The sequence below is a fragment of the Macaca thibetana genome, chromosome 7 (assembly GCF_024542745.1).
Source record: "Macaca thibetana thibetana isolate TM-01 chromosome 7, ASM2454274v1, whole genome shotgun sequence".
Lineage (NCBI taxonomy): Eukaryota > Metazoa > Chordata > Mammalia > Primates > Cercopithecidae > Macaca > Macaca thibetana.
In genome coordinates, this window is record NC_065584.1 from 151957500 (window position 1) to 151979463 (window position 21964).

Genomic DNA, 21964 nt, shown 5'->3' on the forward strand with positions numbered 1-21964 from the left:
GGAATATTTGTAACTGCTAATGTTGACTGAGCATGTCCTGCATGCATGGTACTAAGCATCTTTCATACCCAGTGAACCCTCATAGCAGGCAGAACCTATGTGCTGCAGTTGTCCCCAGGCCCACTCAGTTGGCAAAAGGGTGCAAAGGATCCAGCTGACAGAGTGAAGCTCCAGAGTTTGTGCTCTCTGCACGTTCCAGGTTATGAATGCTTCCACCTGGGTCAATTTTTCAACTACTACTACTACGGCTCACAAATAGTGTTACTACGGCTGCCACTGCTGCTGCTACTGCTACTTGCAGCTAACATGTACTGAGTGCTTACTCTTTGCCGGGCTCTGTTCCTAATGTCTTAAGTGGATTATCTCACTTAGTTTTCACAGGATTTCTGTGCAGTAGGCACTATTATCATTCAATTAGTCATCCAATTAGTAAATGACAGAGCCAGCATACAACACTGGACTATGTAACTACCAGAGCCCCAAAGCATTGGGGAAATTTTTATAAATCTCAATCATTTTTTACAGAAACATATTACACTTAATACATTTCCAAAATATATTACATTTCTGCCTAACTAATATAATGTAATATTTTCTCTATTCAATATCATGTATACAGGTAATCAGTTTCTGTGTCCTTGACTGTTTCCTTCAATAACAGACAGCAGTGATCACCTTTGTTGCTGTGTCTGCTTTCATCAGCTCCGACTTTAACAGCCTTTTCTATCATATAGCTCAGTTAACCAAATCCAGTTTAAGAAGTTGAATAAGTTTAAGTCATTCAGGCTCTACACAGGATCCGAAGAATAAAATAAAAAATGATAGTAGAGTTTGTCATAGTTATTTCGATAAATCTGAGGCATCTTTATTTTCAAGAATCTAGTTCAAAGGTTTGAGGTTGTTAAAATTTTCCTGTCAGCAAATAAATCTTTTTATTTAAGGCAAGCATAAAAATTATGTTAAGATTCACTTAATTTTAATTTATATTTTGATAATAAAAATCTATTTTATGGATAAAACAAGCAAACAGATATTTATTCTACTATAGGAGTACAGACCAAATTCATGAGTGTGTTTGCTTCTGGGAACAGGGAGAAAGAGGAAGGAGAGTGAAAAGAAATACAGAGAGGATGTTAACTTTGTATATATATAACATACACACATATATGCACACACCACACACACACACACACATTTATATATATACAGCAAAGAAGACGAAAAATTAAACAAAAATGTGTCCGTGGTAGTTTTTTATATTATTCTCCATACTTCTCTGTGTGTTTAAAACTTTTCCAGGCCGGGCGCGGTGGCTCAAGCCTGTAATCCCAGCACTTTGGGAGGCCGAGACGGGCGGATCACGAGGTCAGGAGATCGAGACCATCCTGGCTAACACGGTGAAACCCCGTCTCTACTACAAAATACAAAAAAACTAGCCAGGCGAGGTGGCGGGCGCCTGTAGTCCCAGCTACTCGGGAGGCTGAGGCAGGATAATGGCGTGAACCCGGGAGGCGGAGCTTGCAGTGAGCTGAGATCCGGCCACTGCACTCCAGCCTGGGCGACAGAGCGAGACTCCGTCTCAAAAAAAAAAAAAAAAAAAAAAACTTTTCCAAAACATTTCCAAATAAAAAAAATGCAAATGGAAGAAAAATATAATAGAAAATCCTATTTCCCAAGCCATCCCTCCATTGTAAAATTTATTTTGGTGTAGAAAGAATAGGTTTGGGTGATAACATTGTAATCTCAAATTTGGGATCTCACTTCTCTTAGTCATTCTTTTCAATTGTTACTTTCTTTAGTATTTTCCCAACATATACTTCTGATCCTCTCATTAGAAAACTGTAATTATTTTATGGGTGAGTCAGCTGAAATATTTTAATCAGGCAATATGTGTGACATTAAACATATCACTGTGCCTATCAGCTCTCATTTCCCCCTATCTGTATACAAAGAAGATTGCATCCAATCGGTATTTTTAAGGGGCTTCCATATCCTCACCCTACAACCCCAGGGAATCCTCACCCCACAGCCCAAGAGAAAGAAGAGAAGCAAAAGCTCCTATCAGTGAGGGGCTGTAGGCCCCTATATCCACAACACCTGGGTTTTCTATTTTACCTCTTTACCATCAAACTATATAGTATTTGAACAAAATGTTCGAGGCTTTAAAATGTATGCTTTCAAAACCACTAGATGATATCTAGCGGCAGTTTTGGCTTTAACATGTCGTATCTGGTGGGGGAATAAGCCTACTTCTTAAAGGGCACAGGGTGCCTCCCTGGTTCACTTTGCTCCCAACACAATTTAGTCTCCTTTCTTATCTTGCCCTAAAGGGTTGGAGAGAGGGCAGGTCTTAAGAGAATTAGAGCTCTGCAACCTGGTGATACAAAATGAGATTCAAAAGCAAGTCCAAAGCTATTTTTTTCTCTTTTAGACTCATTTTCTCTCATAAAACCTCATTTAACTTATCATCTTAAAGGAAGAAGAGAAAAGAAAAATCCAGACATGAAAAAAAAAACAAAAAAAACAAAAAAACCTGTTGGAATCTTTTTTAAAAAACACAAACCTTGATTTTTTTTATTTTTTATTTTTTTGTTAATGGAGTCTTGCTCTCTTACCCGGGCTGGAGTGCAGTGGCGCAATCTCGGCTCACTGCCACCTCTGCCTCCTAAGTTCAAGTGATTCTCCTGCCTCAGCCTCCTAAGTAAGTAGGACTAGAGGTGTGCACCACCACACCCAGCTAATTTTTATTTATTTATTTATTTTTAGTAGAAACGGCGTTTCCCCGTGTTGGTCAGGCTGGTCTCGAACTCCTGACCTCAAATGATCTGCCCACCTCAACCTCCCAAAGTGCTGGGATTACAGGCGTGAGCCACCGTGCCCAGCCTAATTTTTATTTTTTCAACTTTTAGGTTCAGAAGTACATATGCAGGTTTGTTACATAGGTATTAATAAGTTGTGTGTCATGGGGATTTGGTGTACAGATTATTTCATCACCCAGGTAATAAGCATAGTACCCAATAGGTCGTTTTTGGATCCTCACCCTCTTCCCAGCCTCCACCCTCAAGTAGGCCCCTGTGTCATTCCCTTCTTTGTGTCCACGTGTACTCAATGTTTAGCTCCCACTTATAAGTGAGAACATGCAGTATTTGGTTTTCTGTTCCTGTGTTATTTTCCCTAGGATAATAGCCTCCAGCTCCATCCATGTTGCTTCAAATAATATGACCTCTTTCTTTTCTGTGGCTGCATAGTATTCCATGGTATATGTGTACCACATCGTCTTTAACCAGTCTACTGTTGATGGTAATTTAGATTGATTCCATGTCTTTGCTATTGTGAATAGTGCTGCAGTGAACATAACACATGCATGTGTCTTTACAGTAGAATGATTTATAGTCCTTTGGGTATATCCCAATAATGGGATTGCTGGGTCGAATGGTAATTCTGTTTTAAGTTCTTTGAGAAGTCACTAAACTGCTTTCTACAATGGCTGAACTAATTTACATTCCCACTGGCAGTGTATAAGCATTCCCTTTTCTCTGCAACCTCACCAGCATCTGTTATTTTTTGACCTTTTATAATGGTCGTTCTGACTGGTGTGAGATGGTATCTCATTGTGGTTTTGATTTGCATGGAGAATCTTTTAAAAACAGTTACCATTTTCTGTAATTCATTAGAAATTGCCATCCTCACCTATGTATTTTCATCATTAAACTTTCCAAATCAATTGAAATTATATAGTTTTATTTGCCAAATAATTTTTTTGGAATTCTTGCAAAACAATTTTTCTTGTAATTACCGAGAAAAGCTATAAGGATTGTGTTTACTACTCTTCATAGCATTGTCTAACTGAACATTTTTATTACATGTGATTAATTTCACTTATATACAACAGAAAAAAGGTTAAATTATCAGCCAACAAGATAACCTTTATTTTTTCACTTTATCTCTTTCATTGATCAAATTGTGACCTGATCATTCATAGAAAATTTGGAAAATTCAGAAAAGAGAAAAAAGTATAGAAGGATTTTTTCCCCATATCACAATCCTTTGGTACTATTTAAACTTTGGCATATTCTTTGTTGGTATTATACTGTATATTCAACTGTAATTTTACTCTTTTCATCTAACAATTTATCATAAACCTTTACATATATGATTTTAAATTCATAAAACATTTTTAGTGGCTTTATAATATTCTTTATTAAAGATATACCATAATTTTCTTATTCATCCTATTGCTTGACATTAAATTATAAATGTTACATTATTAATAAACAATTGTTGTTGTTTTTGTTTTGAGATGCGGTCTCTCTCTGTCACCTAGTCTGGAGTACAGTGGCATGACCGTGGCTCACTGCAGCCTTGACCTGCCGGGGCTCAAGCAATCCTCCCACCTCACCCTCCTGAGTCGCTGGGACTATAGGCATGTGCCACCATGCCCAGCTAATTTTTTTTTTTTTTTTTTTTTTTTTGCATTTCTTTGTAGAGATGGGGTTTTACCATGTTGCCCAGGCTGGTCTTGAACTCCTGGGCTCAAGCGATCCACCTGCCTTGACCTCCCAAAGTGCTGGGATTACAGGCATGAGCCACCACACCTGGCCTGTGGAACTTCTTGATCGAAGGGTATGGACATTTTTGTATCTCAGTAGCCAAACTTTGCATTAGTGCTCCAAAACTCAAGCTACAAGTTTGCAGATAACTTGTGTGAACATGGAACAGCTTTGTACTGTGAACCCAGTCCAACTGGCTATAAGCTTAAATTTTAGTATTCATTCGTACTTTCATTCATTCATTCATACATTCATACATTCATTCATTCAACTAATCCTTTTTGACCTTTACCATGTGCCAGGCAGTGTACTAGATAGGCACTGGGGACACAGCAATGAACAAAGCAAACCTAGTCCTTGCCCTCTTGAGATTTATATTCTAGTGAGAGAGGCAATAATCAGATACTGAATATAACATCAAAGAGTGAGATAAGTGCTATGAAGAAAAATAAACCAGAATACATATGTAGGTATAGAAGCCATGCGCGGTGGCTCACGCCTGTAATCCCAGCACTTTGGGAGGTCGTGGCCGGCAGATCACTTGAGGTCAGGAGTTCAAGACCAGCCTGGACAACATGGTGAAACCCCATCTCTACTAAAAATACAAAAATTAGCTGGGCGTGGTGCCGCATGCCTGTAATCCTGGCTGCTTGGGAAGCTGAGGCAGGAGAATCACTTGAACCTGGGAGGTAGAGGTTGCAGCAAACAGAGATTGTACCACTGCACTCCAGCCTGGGCAACAGAGGAAGACTCTGTCTCAAAAACAAAACAAGAACACGTATATAGGTATAGAGAGTATGACAAGGTAGAGCTCTGTAGAAATTCTGCAAGTATTCTTTAGTGATCTGTGATCAAGGAACTTACTAGACCCACATTTTTCTCAGGAAAATTGGAATGTCAAGCTTTACTTTGGTGATAATAGCAGTCCTTTTTGAGGCTTGCTCTTTTTCCTATACATGTCGAGAAAATGATGATGTGTCTTTGCTCAGAGATCTGGGAATCCAGGCTGCTTTTGATTCCCATCCTGTCAGGCTTCCTGTCCACATCCCCAGCAGGTTCAACCCATCCATCATCATTGTCCCCAGTGGAGACTCCAATTTCTTGGAGAATATTAGAGGTGTAACAGAAAAGATGAAATCAATGCAGCATTAAAATGAAATGTGTCTGCAGAGGGAAATTTCACATTTGACTGAAAATAGACCATCTATTTAGAAAATCTTCTTGATTGTGTTCTGTTTGATCTTCAACCAGATTTTGATCCATCGTGTGTTTTTGTTCCATGAGGATGCATCAAAGGACAGGGATTTTTCTCCTCAGGAAGTGTTTCAGAGTTCAGGAAGACTCATTTGAATAAAGATACCTTTCAAAGCAATTGCAGAAATTATTTCTAGAAAATTGCTGCTGATCTGAGTGGCCTTTGCACTCAAGTCTCTTCTTTTATATGTCTCTGCTCAATGAGTTCTGTTTTTGCCGTTTATTCTTTGTAAAGGTTAAGGACTCTGACTTTCACTTTTAATTGGCACTTACAGATTACTTAGACAATTTCTTGGTACTAAGAACTGAGAGCCATTGACTTGCAGACCCCAGAATACTGGAATATCACTCTTTGGGGTTCTCTTCTCATGACCACCTTTACCAATAGGTGGTGTGGGCAGCCGTTCATCTATTTTGATTTCAGAGTTACTAGAAGGAGTTTTCTATCTAAAAAATAGAATAGGAAAAAAAAAATCCCCCAGGTCTTTTTCATGGTGCATAAAGTGATGCCATTGGAGATAGTTGCCTTTGATTTGATGGCTTTACTGGCTCCAGAAGTTTATTAAAAAGCCAATACCCCTGAAGGGGTGACACATTAAGTCAGAGAGGCATAGGTATCAAAATTAGAAGTGCCTTGAGTGATCTCTTAATGGAAACTGAAACCCACGGAATTGGTTTCCCAAGGCCACAGAGGAAGGTGGTAACAGACTAGATTCTGGGTCTTCTTGCTTCTGATACACCACACCATGTTATGTTCATTAGCACATTGATAGGAATTAGTTTAACAAATTGCTTTCCAGCCTATCAAATAAGAAAAAATGAGCTGAGTGCAGTGGCTCATGCCTGTAACCCCAGCACTTTGGGAGGCTGGGGTGGGTGGATCGCTTGAGGCCAGGAGTTCAAGACCAGCCTGGGGAAGATAGCGAGACCCCTATCTCTACCAAAAAAAAAAAGTACAGAAATTAGATGGGCGTCATGATGTGTGCCGGTAGTTCCACCTATTCGGGAAGCTGAGGTGGGAGGATCACTTGTGCCCAGGAGTTTGAGGCTGCAGCGGGCTATGATCATACCACTGCACTCCAGCCTGGATGACACAGGGAGACCTTGTCTCTAAAAATAATAATTATCATTCAGTTTTTTAAAAAGCAAAAGAAAAAACCAGCAGATCAAGGCCAGGTTGGCTCTAACATACAAGGTGGTAGAAGGAAGGCTAAGAAGAGCACAGCTTAGTAAGGGTCCATATGGAGAGTTCTAGACAGTTTAGGCTGTGGGCACTGGTGGTATGGGGGCAGGGGTCAGCACGGGGTAGGGTGTGGAAGAAAAAGCACCCGATGGGAAGGAAGAGGGGCTGATGAAAGGAAATGGAAGAGTAGCAAAGACACACTTCTTATAGCACTTATTCTCCTTCCTTTGGTTATATATGGATTTGGGTTGTTTAGGAACAGAATTTTGTCATATAGTAACAAAAATACTGTCTTGGAAATTAAGAAGATCCACCAACTAGCTTTGTGATTTTGGGCAAGTCATTTAACCTCTCTGAGCCTCAGTTTCCTTCTCTATAGTAAAAACCACATTGACTAGGGTTAAGGCACTGTTAAAGGTTCTTGACACATACTGTAATCATCACAGCAGCTCTGCAGGGACCTCTCATTTTTACAGATAAGGAAAATTTAGGTTCAGAGGGTGTAGTAACTTGCCCAAGAGTATGTAGCACATATTGGCAAAGCTTGGATTTGAACCCAGGTTAGTTGGACTTAAGGCCAAGGCTAATTTCCCTGGGCCCATAATAACCTATTGAGAAAAAGGCAAGGCCAGTGACCTTCAAGTTCCCTCGTCCTCTAAAATTCAGGCCTGTGACTATGCTGAATTCCAGACCCCTGATTAGGTGAGCTACTCTCTCTGAATATCATGTACATATTTTGAACAGTTCTAGCCAGCTGAGGTCCTGATGTTTATTCTATAGGAAGCTCAACACATTGTGGACCCTGAACACAATTTAAAAGCAGGGTCAGACAAATAGCATCCCTGGTCTTTGGGAAAGAATAAGGACTCCATCTCTGAGGGACATTCCATTTACATTCTAAATCCAAACTCACATTTAGAGCCATAAGGTGCAGGAAGAACTTACTCTTTTTCACACAGTGCAATTGCCTGGGCTAATTACTAATGGATATATTTGGGTATTTGAGAAACTGAACATTGGCTTTTAGTTTCAGAAGGAATTTAGTCTATCCTTCTAGGTAATGGAATGATTATCATTCTCTAAAGATGATATCCATGTGGTATTATCCCAAATACTTGGCCATTTGCCACTATGAGATCCTGCTTGTATCTGATTATGGATCCAGTTTAACGCCACACCCACATACTGTCCACATAAATGAAAAGAACATTTTTCATAAAGACATTTGTCTTAGAAATGTGATTTTCTTTGTAGTGGTTATTTCTAAATTTTATTTATTTATTTATTTGAGAGACAGGGTCTCAATCTGTCACCCAGTCTGGAGTGCAGTGGTGTGATTATAGCTCACTGCAGCCTCAAACTCTTGGGCTCAAGCGATCCTCTCACCTCGGCCTTCCAAGTAGCTGGGACTACAGGTGTGCACCACCACACCCAGCTAGTATTTCTGAATTTCAGAATGCAACACTGGGTCTATCTTTTTTGCTTAACATCTGTGACCTACTAACATATGTAATCATCATCCTGCTTTCCTGTTTTTTGTTTTGGATTTAGAATTTTGCCTAAAGAACTGCTCCAGAAACTCTCAAAGTTATCTGATTAGCGATTACACTTTGCAAACGAAGAACATTTCCCAGCTAGTTAGTTAGAGCAAGATGCTAATAATTAGGCCACAGGTTTGGACTTTGTGTGGACCAGTTAGTAAATACAGGCATCTTGCAAAAGTATGATTGTGACCCAAGAAGGACCAGGTGAGAATACAGTGTTTTGACAGAAATCCTTCTTGGCTAGAAGGAAACAAAAATTGCCCCAAAGTCAGTAATATCATATTGGGATTACAGCACGTCTTTAAAAAGGAAGGAAAGGGAGAGGGAGGAAGGGAAAAAGAAAGAGAGAGAAAGGAGAGGGAAGGGAAAAGAAGGAAGGAAGGGAAGGAGGGAGGAAGGAAAGAGAGAAAGGAAGGAGGAAGGAAAGAAGGGAGGGGAAAAGAAAAAGGAAAGAAAGAAGAAAGAAAGCCAACAAATAATAGTGGACAAGTTCACGGAGATAAATAATAAAGAATAACAGAAGGAGCCCGAACCTGAAGCATGGCGTGACCTTTAATCAGGGCTCTTATTCCTAGCCAGCTTTGAAGCAGCTTTGTCTTTACCTGCTCAATGGATCTCACAATGCTGATGCACGGCTTTAATTTGGGAAGCCTTTCTCTTGAGAGGCGTGTCTTTTCTTGCTCCAAGTCTAAAGTGCTCCCAAGTGTGGCGTTCCCTGTGACAGATGTACTACAGTTATGCTTTAGCTGACTGCAAACCCATAGCTTCCCAGTGCCTGAGTGGTCTGTTTGATGTCCAGGAGTGTGTTTCCTTTGAGAGCAGGTCTTTGCTGGAATATCCTCCAAGAAGGTAGAAAGGTGTCATTCCTTTGTTCTAAAACAGCCACTGATAAATTTCGCTCCCACTGCCATGCAAGCCTGTTCTTTCAGAAGGTCTAAAATGCATTTGCTGATGTACATAACCCTAGACCCACCCCATGGAAAGGCACTGTCTGAGAGAGATGTGAGTCCTCTCCTTTCTCAACTTCTCCCAAGGTTGTCCCATTTTCATAGATGGCCCTAATTCCACATGTCTCACTGTGAATATAAGAAGTTTCAGAAATACTTGAGTATTGCCAAGGAGACAAGATTCTCTGGCAAATCTCCCATCCATAGCTTTGCTTCTTATAGAAGTCTCAGAGTCCTGTTGACTGCATCACACGTGACTGGCAGGACGAACCAGCTCCATACACATCCATCTGTGATTATTTTGCATGGCTATTTCTCACTGATGAAGCACTGTCATTCTTCTCTGAATTCTAATTCCTACTAGCAGAGACCGTTCCTGAAGGGAGGAAGAAATGTGGCCATAGAGGCCATTTCTGTTGGAACATGTGCCACTTGTTTTCCACCAGGAGTGGCAGCCTCTCCTGCCAGCACTGGTGGCTGCTGAAGGAGGCATTACTTCTCCAACTTTCTCTTGCCCATCCAAGAGAAGGAATTTGTTTTCATCTACCAAATAGCTTGCATTCTCTTCTGGCGCCCTGATTAGATCAGAAAGGGATAGACGCTTGGCAAGAAGACTTTTTCCCTCATTTTTATGCCTTATAACAACTCAAGTTAAAAGTACACAAAAAGCTCACTGCTGTTTAAAGTGTGCTTCTAAAGTAAAAGGAAATGTGCACTTTTGGACTTAACACTTGTTTTTCAGCATTTTTACTTGAGATGGCAGTCTAATTAATTATTCCGCCCCCCAGGACCGGAGAAAAGAAAATGCGTGAATAATCTGATGTAATAATACTCAACTCAGTGCTGTGGCATAATCGTTATGGATAAATTGCTGGGGGGGTTTTCTTTTGGGTTTTTTGAAAACTCTTCAAAATGCAAAGAGTAATTATAACCCTACAGTTTGGTAAAGATGGGCTTATACATCTGAGAACGCTGACATATTGAAAACAATCTATTCCTTACATCCCTAAGCAAGAAGAAACAATTATCACAGTAAATTAATACCGGGTTTACTGACGAGAACTCAGGGTCTGAAAATCTGTATGCTCCGTCTCCCCCAACCCCTCCAAGCCATTAGGAACATGTACATCATAAGCAGAGTGTCTATGTCTTCAGTAGAATAGGTTCTGAGAATTGAAATGTAGTGGATACAGAGTGGACATTGACACAACACAATTTCCCTTTCCTTTTTGTTAAGGGGGGGTGACATGTATTGCTATTGTCATCTAAACAACCTCTGATTTGATTTTTTAAATAGCATTTATTATTTTTAACATAGGAAGTGTAAAGAACAAAAAAAATTGCTCAGCATCCGATTCTTAGAAATTTGCCAAATACAAATAAAAGTATTTTCGTAGCTTAAAATGTCAATACAGATGGGAACAAAATGAAAAGCAAATGCTCCCTTGGTTTTGTTATCAGATTTGTGATTCTAATCCACCTGGGACAGCCCCAGATATGTTCCTAAGAAGATACCAGACTTAAGAATAAAAGAACACATGTCAAGAGAACCCTAAGAATGACAAAGGTGATAACATATAACATAATGTTCCTTGTAAAAATGACCTCTGGATATTAAGAGAAGATGACAGAAGAACTATAAAATGCTAAAAAGTGATATCTTTTATGAAGTCAGAAACAACTTTTAACGGGCACATTTGAAGTTATCCAAAGGAATGCAAAGAAAGGCTTCACCCTGTTTTTCAGACTGGTGGATAAGTTATGATCACAGAATCAGCAACACGCTTCTCAGACCATGCGTGCATGTGTAAAAAATCACAGAGATTGGGGGTCAGGTGACTGTATCAAAGTAAACTAAATGTGTAACTTTTTATGACCAGTTTCCTTGAACAATTTTATAACACTTTTATAAAAATGTTAATAGATTTGAGTGATCTCTAAGATATCCATCTGGTAATGAGTTTTAATGATATATACTAGCCAGATCTTCATATTATGATATGTGTGTGTTAAATCAGTACTAGGATTCATATCTTCCCACCATTGAATGCTAAATGATAATGTGGTAGTGTGTGTCTTGACCACTCACTTAAAGGTGATCATAATATCTTTCACTTCTGAAATATATTCCTTTTTTTCCACAGGCCGTGAAAGTGACACCACCTTCGAGAGCCCGGAAATCACTGTGGGATTATGACTTTTTAATTTATGATGGTGTCGTAGACAATACAGCCCCAGACTTCTTAGCATTCAAGGAACATTTTAGCTTAGCTTGGGGAGGTATTTTTTCTCTCTTGGAACACGTTGAGAAGTTTCTCAGGAACTATGCAATACCAGAAGTCAAAATAAAAGGGAATAATTTGGTGGCCCTCCTTCCAGAGTTTGAGCTGAAGAATAAACTTACCAGATATGACCTTCTGTCAGTGTTAGAGGACCCAGCTCATGTCCAAATGCTGATAAATCTTCCAGGGCAAAGGTACAAGGGCCAAGATGGAAATTCGGAGGCTGCCATGAAGATCCAAGCCACATGGAAATGCTACAAAGCAAGAAAATTCTTCCTCATTTATCGCCAGCAGAAGTGGGCATCAGGTGTGATTGCCATTGCTTGGCTGTTACATTGCCATAAGACTCGACTGAAGAAGATACTAAAGGAATCACGTCAGAGACACCTGGAGAATTTCCGCATTCGAGCCAAGGTGCACAAGGCTGCCAGCTGTTAAGGCAGACCTCTTTTTCTAAACATTTCGTGCTTGAGCAGTTGCAATAAGTTGTCTCTTTATCTTCCCTTTCTGTTTCCAACTACCCTCCTCGCCTCAGACTCCCTCGCCTTTCTCTCCCCTCAATGTATGATGCACAAACCCCACATTTGTTTGTGCATCATATTTTAGCCCTAATCAGGAATCTGGCTTTCGTGCCTGCAAAATCTGTTGCAATTTTTCTATAGGAAAAAAAAAAAAGTCCCTTCACTTTGACTGTGGTAGTTCTGTCAGAAAATCAATGTTTTAACTGCATTACTTTTTCTCCCTATATATACCTTCTGGCACTTTAATTTGCTCAGAAAAAAAAGATCCTCTCTTGTCTACATTGCTGTCACCACTTTGTCAGAAAGTATTTAAGTTTGCAGACAGCCTTTTAATTAGTGCTCACAATTTCATTTATGTTTGCTTTCTCTTTTTTTCATTCATATTCTGTTAATTAAGTGAGCTGCCTCTAATCTTCCCCTGCCAGTAGCATCATGTAGCCACCTAATTAAATTAATTGGGGAAGATGTTTTAAGTATGTAATTAAATCAATTAATATAATTTATGCCTGGCTTAACTGTACAGTGGAAAAACAGCTGAAGTTTGACTAGATGAATCCACTACAGCTTCCTGTCACTGATCAATGCTCTTCTTGATTTTTAGCATCTGGCAGCCAACTGGAATCGCATCAGGACCTCCAGGAGGACTATTATCCATATCCCATCATTAGGTATAACACTTTTGCCTGCAAATCTATCAGCAACCTCTATTACCCACCACATTATGGCTCCTTGATTGAGTTCAAGGAAGGCCCCTTGTTTTATTCAAATTGGTCTCGGCAGGAAAATGTTCTCGACATGATGAGAGTAATAACACAGGGCCCTCGCTCGAAACGGCGTTTAATTTGGGGATTAAGCAAATAAAGTCATTATGTGGGGGCTGCTATTCAGTGGAGAGGTGATTTGCTGTAATTCGCTTTCATCTGTATGAAATGAACTAAAAAGTTGTATTTTTCCCCCTGAAATAACAGATAATGTTTTCGATCTTCTTTAATGATAGAAGAATACAGGCTTGTATGTGTTGTTGCTGTTACGCCAATAAGCCAGGATATTGCTTGTACACTGTTTTTAATCAAATGTGCAGTCAAAATGATAAGCTACATTCTCTGAAATTATTTAGTTCTAATTACGAGCAGATGGGATGCTTTATTTGCACCTAGGGCGCCTGAGCAAAAGGAAATGCTGTGTGAACAAGAATAATTAAGAAGTTGAATAGTGTTTTTTGCGCTTAAATAATCTGCAGTTTCATGTTAATTAGCACTAATGTAATTATTTAATTACATTTATGAATTGGGGAACTTAAAAGCTGTTGTCTGAAACACACTGGTAAAAAAAGGTATGCCAAAATGACATTGGGAATTTCAGAAATTTGCACTGGAGTTTCTTTTAAAACATGAGCTACTGTTAACATGTTTGGGATTTGTTTGCTTCCTTATTTTGTTTTGTTTTGTTTTGCATCTCACTAGTGTGTTAAACTTCCTTGGTGAGGTCAGATTTCCTAAGCTGACTTGCTAGAGTTTTGACAAGCAGCACAACCCATTGAATCTCTTTGTTACATCCATATTAGCTCTTTGTTAAAGTCTTTTAAGTAGAGCAATGCATTAAGTGATCTGTTATAATAGAATTCTGGATTGCAATTTATTCATATTCATATGTGAGTATAACCAGTTTGTGTACTTATGTGTAGTGTAGAAACATAACACATTTGAACAGTAATATGAAAAGAAAAAAAAATTTAAATTATTATACAAATATAATTATTTTTAGATTAGTAAAATATCAATAATAAAATAAGGCAATCTTTTCTAGATTCTGGAGTACTTAGATCTAAGTACTTACAGAAAGTTAAGAAAATACTTGCATTGCACAGAGCCTTTTAGTTTTGGTCTTCTTCATGGCTCATGAAAGAAATTTGTTTCTTAGGATCTAAGTGAGATAAGACAGATGTGAATTTCATTCTAAGTTGGGCTTTTGTTTTGGTGAGACTACTTGTACACACAAGATTATTTCACACACAGAAATTGCACTTGTAATTGATTGCAACCAAAGAGGCTAATTGCAGACCCAATTAGTTGACTTGAGCCCTTCGAATAAGGTGCAAGAGCCTTTGCTTCTGCAACTAATTGTGGACCAGACCTGATATTATACGGGAAATTTTGTTTTGCTTTCTCTATACAGGGCCCCCACTTTGCAAAGTTGCTTAGCACAAAGATGTGATAAGCACAAACTTCTTTACTCCTACACTCCCACCTCTGACCCTCCTAAAAACTCCATGCAGTCTGCTCTGCAGAGAAGCTTGATACAAAGGAGTCTCCAAAGAAGGAAAAATTTGAAAGTAAGCATTATGTAAACTGGGTAATAAAAAAAATTTGAGTGAATCTATCTTAAAATTTCAAAAGAGCTTACTGAATATAAATTAAGTGGGAGTTCCCAGCACTTTGGGAGGATTGCTTGAGGCCAGCAGTTCAAGACTAGGCTGAACAACATAGTGAGACCCTGTTTTAAAAAATTTCAAACATTGGCCAGGCATGGTGGCGCAGGCCTGTAGTCCTTCTGCTGGGAAGGCTAAGGCGGGAAGATCACTTGAACCCAGGAGTTTGAGATTACAGTGAGCTGTGATCATCCCTCTGCATTCCAGCCTGGGTGACAGAGACACTGTCTCTAAAAAAATTAATAAAATAAAATAAATTAAGTGGGAGAATAATCTGGCCAAAGAATCTAGAAATAGAAAACATTATTTTAAATGTGATATTAAAACTAGTTTTCTTCTGGATTACACATATTCAGTTTAAATAAATATATAATAAATATGAAGGTCTTCCCTAATGTAGCAATTTTTGTTTGTTGCCAACATGATACCCATTGTAAAGAAAAACTGCTAATTGTGTAATTTCTAAGAGATAAGAACAAGCTCAGAGTTTTTCTCAACTGAGCATTTTACAAGACTAATTGCACACTTTCAAAAGAGAATAATACCTGGGCTTTCATCATATAGTAGTTGTTTCTACAATATGTTTTGGATTTTTTTTTTTTTTTTTTTTTTGAGACAGAGTCTCACTCTGTCACCCAGGCTGGAGTGCAGTGGTGCTATCTCGGCTCCCTGCAACATCCGCCTCCTGGGTTCAAGCAATTCTCCTGCCTCGGCCTCCTGAGTAGCTGGGATTACAGGCACACACCACCACGCCTGGCTAATTTTTGTATTTTTAGTAGAGACGGGTTTTCACCATGTTGGCCAGGCTGGTCTTGAACCCCTGACCTCAAATGATCCACCCGCCTCAGCCTCCCAAAGTGCTGGGATCGCGGCCGTGCTTTGGATTTTATAAAAATGACTTGTGGACATTAAATTAAGTAACAACAAGCTGTCATCTCCTACGTGTTCCACAGATAGAATTCTCGAACTATGTGTATATTTTTAAGGATATAGGGTACCCTTTTTTGTGTACCACATCCCTGGGAGTCCTTAAAGATTTCAGCTAGATGCCACAAACTTCTTTGTCTCATGCACCAGGGACTTACCTATACAATTCATTAAAATAGAAGTGGATGAAAGTGAAGCAATTTTTTCTCTAAATGTACTGCAAGAAAACTAATCTATTCAATCTAGTAATTTCATTTCCAGAGTTGAGACAGATTCACTAGTGAAAATCAGTTGGTCGGATTCTCTGGTTCAGGCATTTTACACAAGTTGCAGCCTTGTCCTCTTTTTCTCCTTCCATAGGAAATTTGCTGTAGAATTAGCTCTACACATAATCACACCATGCTGCTAGCCAACTGGGGCTGCACTAACTTGTTTGAACCCTTCAAATGAAAGCTAAGTAGCTGATAACGGCATAATATATTGTAGTTGTAAGCATTTGGTTATTTATGCAGTTTTGCACACATGGGAATAATTGCATTTTCCAAACTGGTGATCACAGAAAGGATGGCCTTGCAGTAAGGTTTTTGACCACAAAATATTTATAAAGTATTTTAAAATCTATGGCTTGGTAATATGAACAGTAAGACAATTAAACAGTGTGGAGTAACCTCTTTGAAAGGAAGACTTGGGCCGGGCGCGGTGGCTCACGCCTGTAATCCCAGCCCTTCAGGAGGCCAAGGCAGGCAGATCACGAGGTCAAGAGATCAAGACCATCCTGGCCAACATGGTGAAACCCCATCTCTACTAAAAATATGAAAATTAGCTGGGCGTGGTGGTGTGCGCCTATAGTCCCAGCTACTTGGGAGGCTGAAGCAGGAGAATCGCTTGAACCTGGGAGGCGGAGGTTGCAGTGAGCCAAGATCACACCATTGCACTCCAGCCTGGTGACAGAGCAAGACTCCATCTCAAAAAAAAAAAAAAAAGAAAGAAAAAGAAAAAAAGAAAGGAGGACTTATGAAGCTTGATTGATTGTTATGTATTTCAGATAGTATTCCTAGATATAACAAAAATTTTAGCTATTTTTAATCCACAAGAGAAGTAGAATGCTTCTGTCAAAAAAAAACCTGATTTGCCTTGTAATTTTATAAGATGATAGAGAAACATTTTTCAGAGTTTATAGGCTGATCTCTTAATTGGATATTACATATTTTATCATTTTTATTAATGAAATATAATTATAACAAAATAATCTACAGTGGTTCATAGGGTCTATTTTAAGCAAAATCTATCAGTCAAATGAGAAAGAACCTGAAGAATCCTAATTCCTCTAGAAAAACCAGATGTCTAAATAAAGCCTACAGACTAATTTTGCTCCCAGTTTCTTTGGCCCAGTATTTCCTCCACTTTTAATTTAACCCCTGTGCTTCTTTATTGCAGCACATCGCTGCGTGTAAACTCAGTTGCTTTTTAAAATATATTGACATGAAATGAGACGTGCCAAGTATGGGGCTCTGCTGCTGTGAGCAGTATATGAAGCCACTGCCAGCCAATTAAACCCCCAGGGATGAGTTTCACTCTCACTTCTCCTCCACCTTTAACATGGATGACTAAAAAGAATGTATATAGTTCAGTTTCATATTTTCCCTCTGTGCCCTATTTTAGCAAGTTATTATTCTTGGGGTTAAAACAAGTAGTGGTCTTCAGATTATTCATTCGATAAAAATTGTGGATCCTGGTATTATGAAGTTCATGAAATACAGCATTTTCTAGCTCGTCTGCACTTTCACAGAAGCCTACAAGAAAGGATAGGGAAACTTACTTTTGTGTGCAACCAATCATACGCTGAACTGAGAAAGTCCCAAATGCTTATGAGACTCTTGCTTCCTAACTCCATGCTTTTCTGCCAAGAGATAAAAGCTTGAGCTCACCTACATTTGTGAACAGGGGCAGAGTGGAGGATGGCAGCCAAGGGCGTTAGATCTGCAATCACTTTTTGCTATGCCTCCACGCATATTGGCACCTTTCAACTTTCTCTGCTATGAGCTGGAGTCACCTGATACCCAGTTCAGTGCTGCTTTTTACTTTTGAGTTAACAACTCAAAGACAGGATAGATGTTGTTCCTTCCACCTCAGGCTAGAAAATCTGGACTTTCGATAAAATCTTTGCAGTCTTCAACATATATTTTGGCAAGTAGTATAGAATCCATAGTTTAACTATGGTGTTGCCATACTAGATCCTTGGGATAGGTGTACTGCCAAGACTTCCCAGACAGCATTTCCCAGAAATATCCAGATCTTTGTGAGTATTTCCCAGAAATATCCAGATCTTTCAGAATCAGGAACAAAGTACACTTAAACTTTAAAAATGTTTTATAGCCCAAACCAACACATATTTGTATTCACCCATGTATCCAAATCAACACTCATTGATACTGGTTAGATCAGAGTTGGTCCCATGATCTTGTAATATGAAATTATCCAATTGGTCTTGAGCTATATGATGTTGTACCATGAAATATGGAAACAACATTGACTAGGTATCAGGTGACTCCAGCTTACAGGCTTTTCATGAGATCTCTTAATATTAGGATATGCTGTAAAAGGAATTTTTCACTATAAAAGATAAAATCCTTTACACTCATAAAAAATATTAAAAGGCTTGTTCAGTGGTTCTCAGGACCCCTTTACACTCATCATGATTATTGAAGACCCTAAAGAACATTGGTTTAAGTGGGTTATATCTGTCATTATCAACTGTATTTGAAATTAAAACAGAATAATTTTAAAAATGTTTATTAACTTCTTTTAAAATAACGATAATAAGCCCACTACCAACACTAACCTAAGTAACATATTTTTGAAACATAATTATTTTCTAAAACAAAAGAAATTAGTGAGAAGGGTAGGACTGTCTGACAGGTCTGAAAAATTAATAGAACATGGTTGGATTCTCATATCTGCTTCTGTATTCAATCTGTTGCAATATGTTGTTTTGGTTGACACACATGAAGAAAATCCAGCCCTACACAGATAAGTATTTGGAAAATGGAAGAATAATTTGTATATTTTATAGCCTTTTCAGATAGTTGTGTATATTCTTCTTTGACTTTATACTAAACTCAACAATGGTAATTCTAAGTGTTAGCTGCAATGTGGAATCTACAATCATATTAATAAACTTTTTGTCTTTTGTAACTTGTAAGAGAACAAGACTGAAAAAGGCAAAGAACATCTTAGTATAATTTTGAAAATAGTTTTGACCCTGCAGACTCCCTGAAAGGTTCGCAGTATCCGCTAGGGTCCCCGGATCACAATTTGAGAATCACAATTTGAGTGGGGTTCTGTGTCCCCACTCAATCTCATTTTGAATTATAATCCCCACATGTTGGAGGAGGGGCCTGGTAGGAGACGACTGTATTACAGGGGCAGGTTTCCCCCTTGCTTTTCTTATGGTAGTGAGTGAGTTCTCACAAGAGCCGATAGTTTTAAAGTGTGGCACTTCCCCCCTCGCTCACTGTCTCTCTCCTGCCACCATGTGAAGAAGGTCTTTGTTTCCCCTTCACCTTCCGCCATGATTGTAAGTCTTCTGAAGCCTCTCCAGCCATGTGGAACTGTGAGTCAATTAAACCTTTTTTCTTCATAAATTACCCAGTCTCAGGCAGTTTTTTTTTTTTTTTTTTTTTTTTTTTTGAGATGGAGTTTTGCTCTTGTTGCCCAGGCTGGAGTGCAATGGCATGATCTCAGCTCACCGCAACCTCCGCCTCCTGGGTTCACACAATTCTCCTGCCTCAGCCTCCTGAGTAGTTGGGATTATAGGCATGTACCACTACACCCAGCTGATTTTGTATTTTTAGTAGAGATAGGGTTTCTCCATGTTGGTCAGGCTGGTCTCGAACTCCCAACCTCAGGTGATCCGCCCACCTCGGCCTCCCAAAGTGTTGGGATTACAAGCGTGAGCCACCACGCCTGGCCAAGTAGTTCTTTATAGCAGTGTGAAAATGGACTAATACAACTGGCTTTCGTTGCATGCAATGCTGTGCTAACCACTGACAAAAGTTTAAACAAGAGAACTTCCTTACTTTTTTGAAGGTGAATCCATTTGTCCCATTTGGTTTGAGGATGTTTTCAAAACTCAACAAAGGTATTTCTACGTTTTCTACATCTTTATAACAAAATTCCCTAATCCCCTTCAATAGCCCCCAAAAAACAACTATCAGTTTTATTTTAATCTAACTGACAATGGATATACTAAATAAATAACCCAGATAGAGCTGTTTCTTGCCATCTTTTGGAATCCTATCTTCTTGCTCTCTAGTATCTTGTGCTTTCACACTTGCATAAGTAATTAAAACCTGATTACAACCACAGTGTCTAGATCATAGTTCTCTATTATTACAAGATGCTGATGTGCAATCATTTGTGAATATATCACGTGTCCTCTTATTTTTCTACCATTAGAATACCAAAGTTTTCTTATGAATTGGAGCAATTCCAGATTATCTCTGTATCAATGTCACTCTTCTTCATCTTTCATCCAGTGTACTCTCTTGAGTAGAAGAGAAAGGGATGAAGTAAGCCTGAGTATGCTGCTGGGAGGGTGTGATGCATTGAACATCACTGATCACGAGTTTCAAAATGAGGAAAAGGTTGAGAACTACTCCTCCAGACCATCAAACTGAGGCATGAATGACTACCATCCCAGGCCAGGGTGATGAGATAAACAGCTACTAGTTGGTAATCAGGAGTCTGTTGGTAACCTCTTCTCTGTCTTGAGTACCATTATAAGAAATAGGACTTGGGAGACAAAAGAAACTAGGAGTCAACCACAGGGTAAGAAGCCGAGTATTCAAGAACGTGTGATCTGCTGCAACAACGGGCGTGTCACAGAGGCATGCACCAGTGCCAAGGGGGCTCAGTCACTCAGCATGACCTTGCTCATGTTCTTAGATTTCTGTGGTTACTGTGAAAGAAAAGCCAATCCTAGCAGAGCTGGTTTGCTGGATGCAAAGAGGCAATTAGTATCATCTGATAGATGTTTATGCAGAAAGGGACTGGGAAAGGCAGTGAAGGTAGAAGTGAAGATGGAGAAATGATTGCCAGTAACCCTTGATGAGCAACCTTGGTTCAATGGAGGACCAGAAGTAGTAGATGAACAACTTCAGAGAGGCAGCTCTCAGGTAACCTTCTTTGATGTAGAGACAATAATATTTCACAACTACTTACTTGAGAAAAGGTGGAACTCTCTATCAAACTAGGAATATTTTGCAGGAAGTGAGTATGGCCATAGGAATATTTTGCAGGAAGTGAGAATGGCCATGAGAAAAGAGGCTGTGATCCTTTCTACAGTGATGAGGAAGAGAGAGTGCCTCTTTCTGCTAGTGTTGTATTCTGTGCTAATGAGGACCTGGAAAAAGCTACAAATCCCACTTACCACTCTTTGAATTCTCCAGAAGTTCTCCAGCTTACAGAACCCAATTTTAGGAGAGTTGAAAGAAGGAGCGATGAGAACACACAGGAGAAAGGGCTAAGAATTTAAAAGACAGGCTGGATATGGTGGCTCACCCCTATAATACCAGCACTTTGGGAGGCTGAGGTGGGTGGATCACTTTAGCCCAGGAATTTGAAAGCAGCCTGGGCAACATGGTGAAACCCTGGCTCTACAAAAACTACAAAAATTAACCAGATGTGGTGGTGTGCACCAGTAGTCTCACCTAATTGAGAGGCTGAGGTGAGAGGATCACTTGAGCCCAGGAGGTTGAGGCTGCAGTGAGTTGAGATCGCACCACTGCACTCCAGCCTGGGCAACAGAATGATACCCTGTCAAAAAAAAAGAATTAAAAAGATTATTTGAGTACGGGCTTCACACATGTTTCATTCATTTATTTGACTGGAGATTTCACAAGTGCCTGCTCTAACATAGCTATGAGTCTGGTTGCAGGAGCTAGAGTGGTGCAGGTAAAAGAAGAGATGGACAACAAAGTAAACAACCAAGCAAAGAAATATGTAGTGACAACATGAGAAAAGGGTGGTGAAGAACAGGTGCAAGAGAATGACAGTGAAGGGAGACTAAGAACTTTAGAAAAGGGTGGTCAGGCATATAACGCATGATGTTGAGGACCTTATTGCCTCAGTAGAGACCTAGCAACTCTTCTCTTCTGCTTCCCTCTCCCACTTCTAAGGACTCTGACAATTACACCTGGTCCAGCCAGACAATCCAGGATAATCTCTTGATTTTAAGGTCGGTTGATAGCAACCTTAATTCCATTAGCAACTGTTTTTCTTCTTTGTCATGTAATCCAATATATTCACTGGTTATGGGTATTAGAAC

The 21964-nt window shown here is 39.4% G+C and overlaps 1 protein-coding gene across 2 annotated transcripts in view; it reads left to right on the top strand.

Annotated features, from left to right (window-relative positions):
• Window positions 1-21964, top strand: part of IQCH (IQ motif containing H) — a 257001-nt gene that overhangs the window by 118896 nt on the left and 116141 nt on the right. For both annotated transcript variants that reach the window (XM_050795929.1, XM_050795930.1), the window contains exons 10-11: window positions 11623-12174; window positions 12883-12949. In XM_050795929.1, coding sequence (XP_050651886.1) covers window positions 11623-12174; window positions 12883-12949 — 619 coding nt within the window. The remainder of the gene's footprint in view (window positions 1-11622; window positions 12175-12882; window positions 12950-21964) is intronic.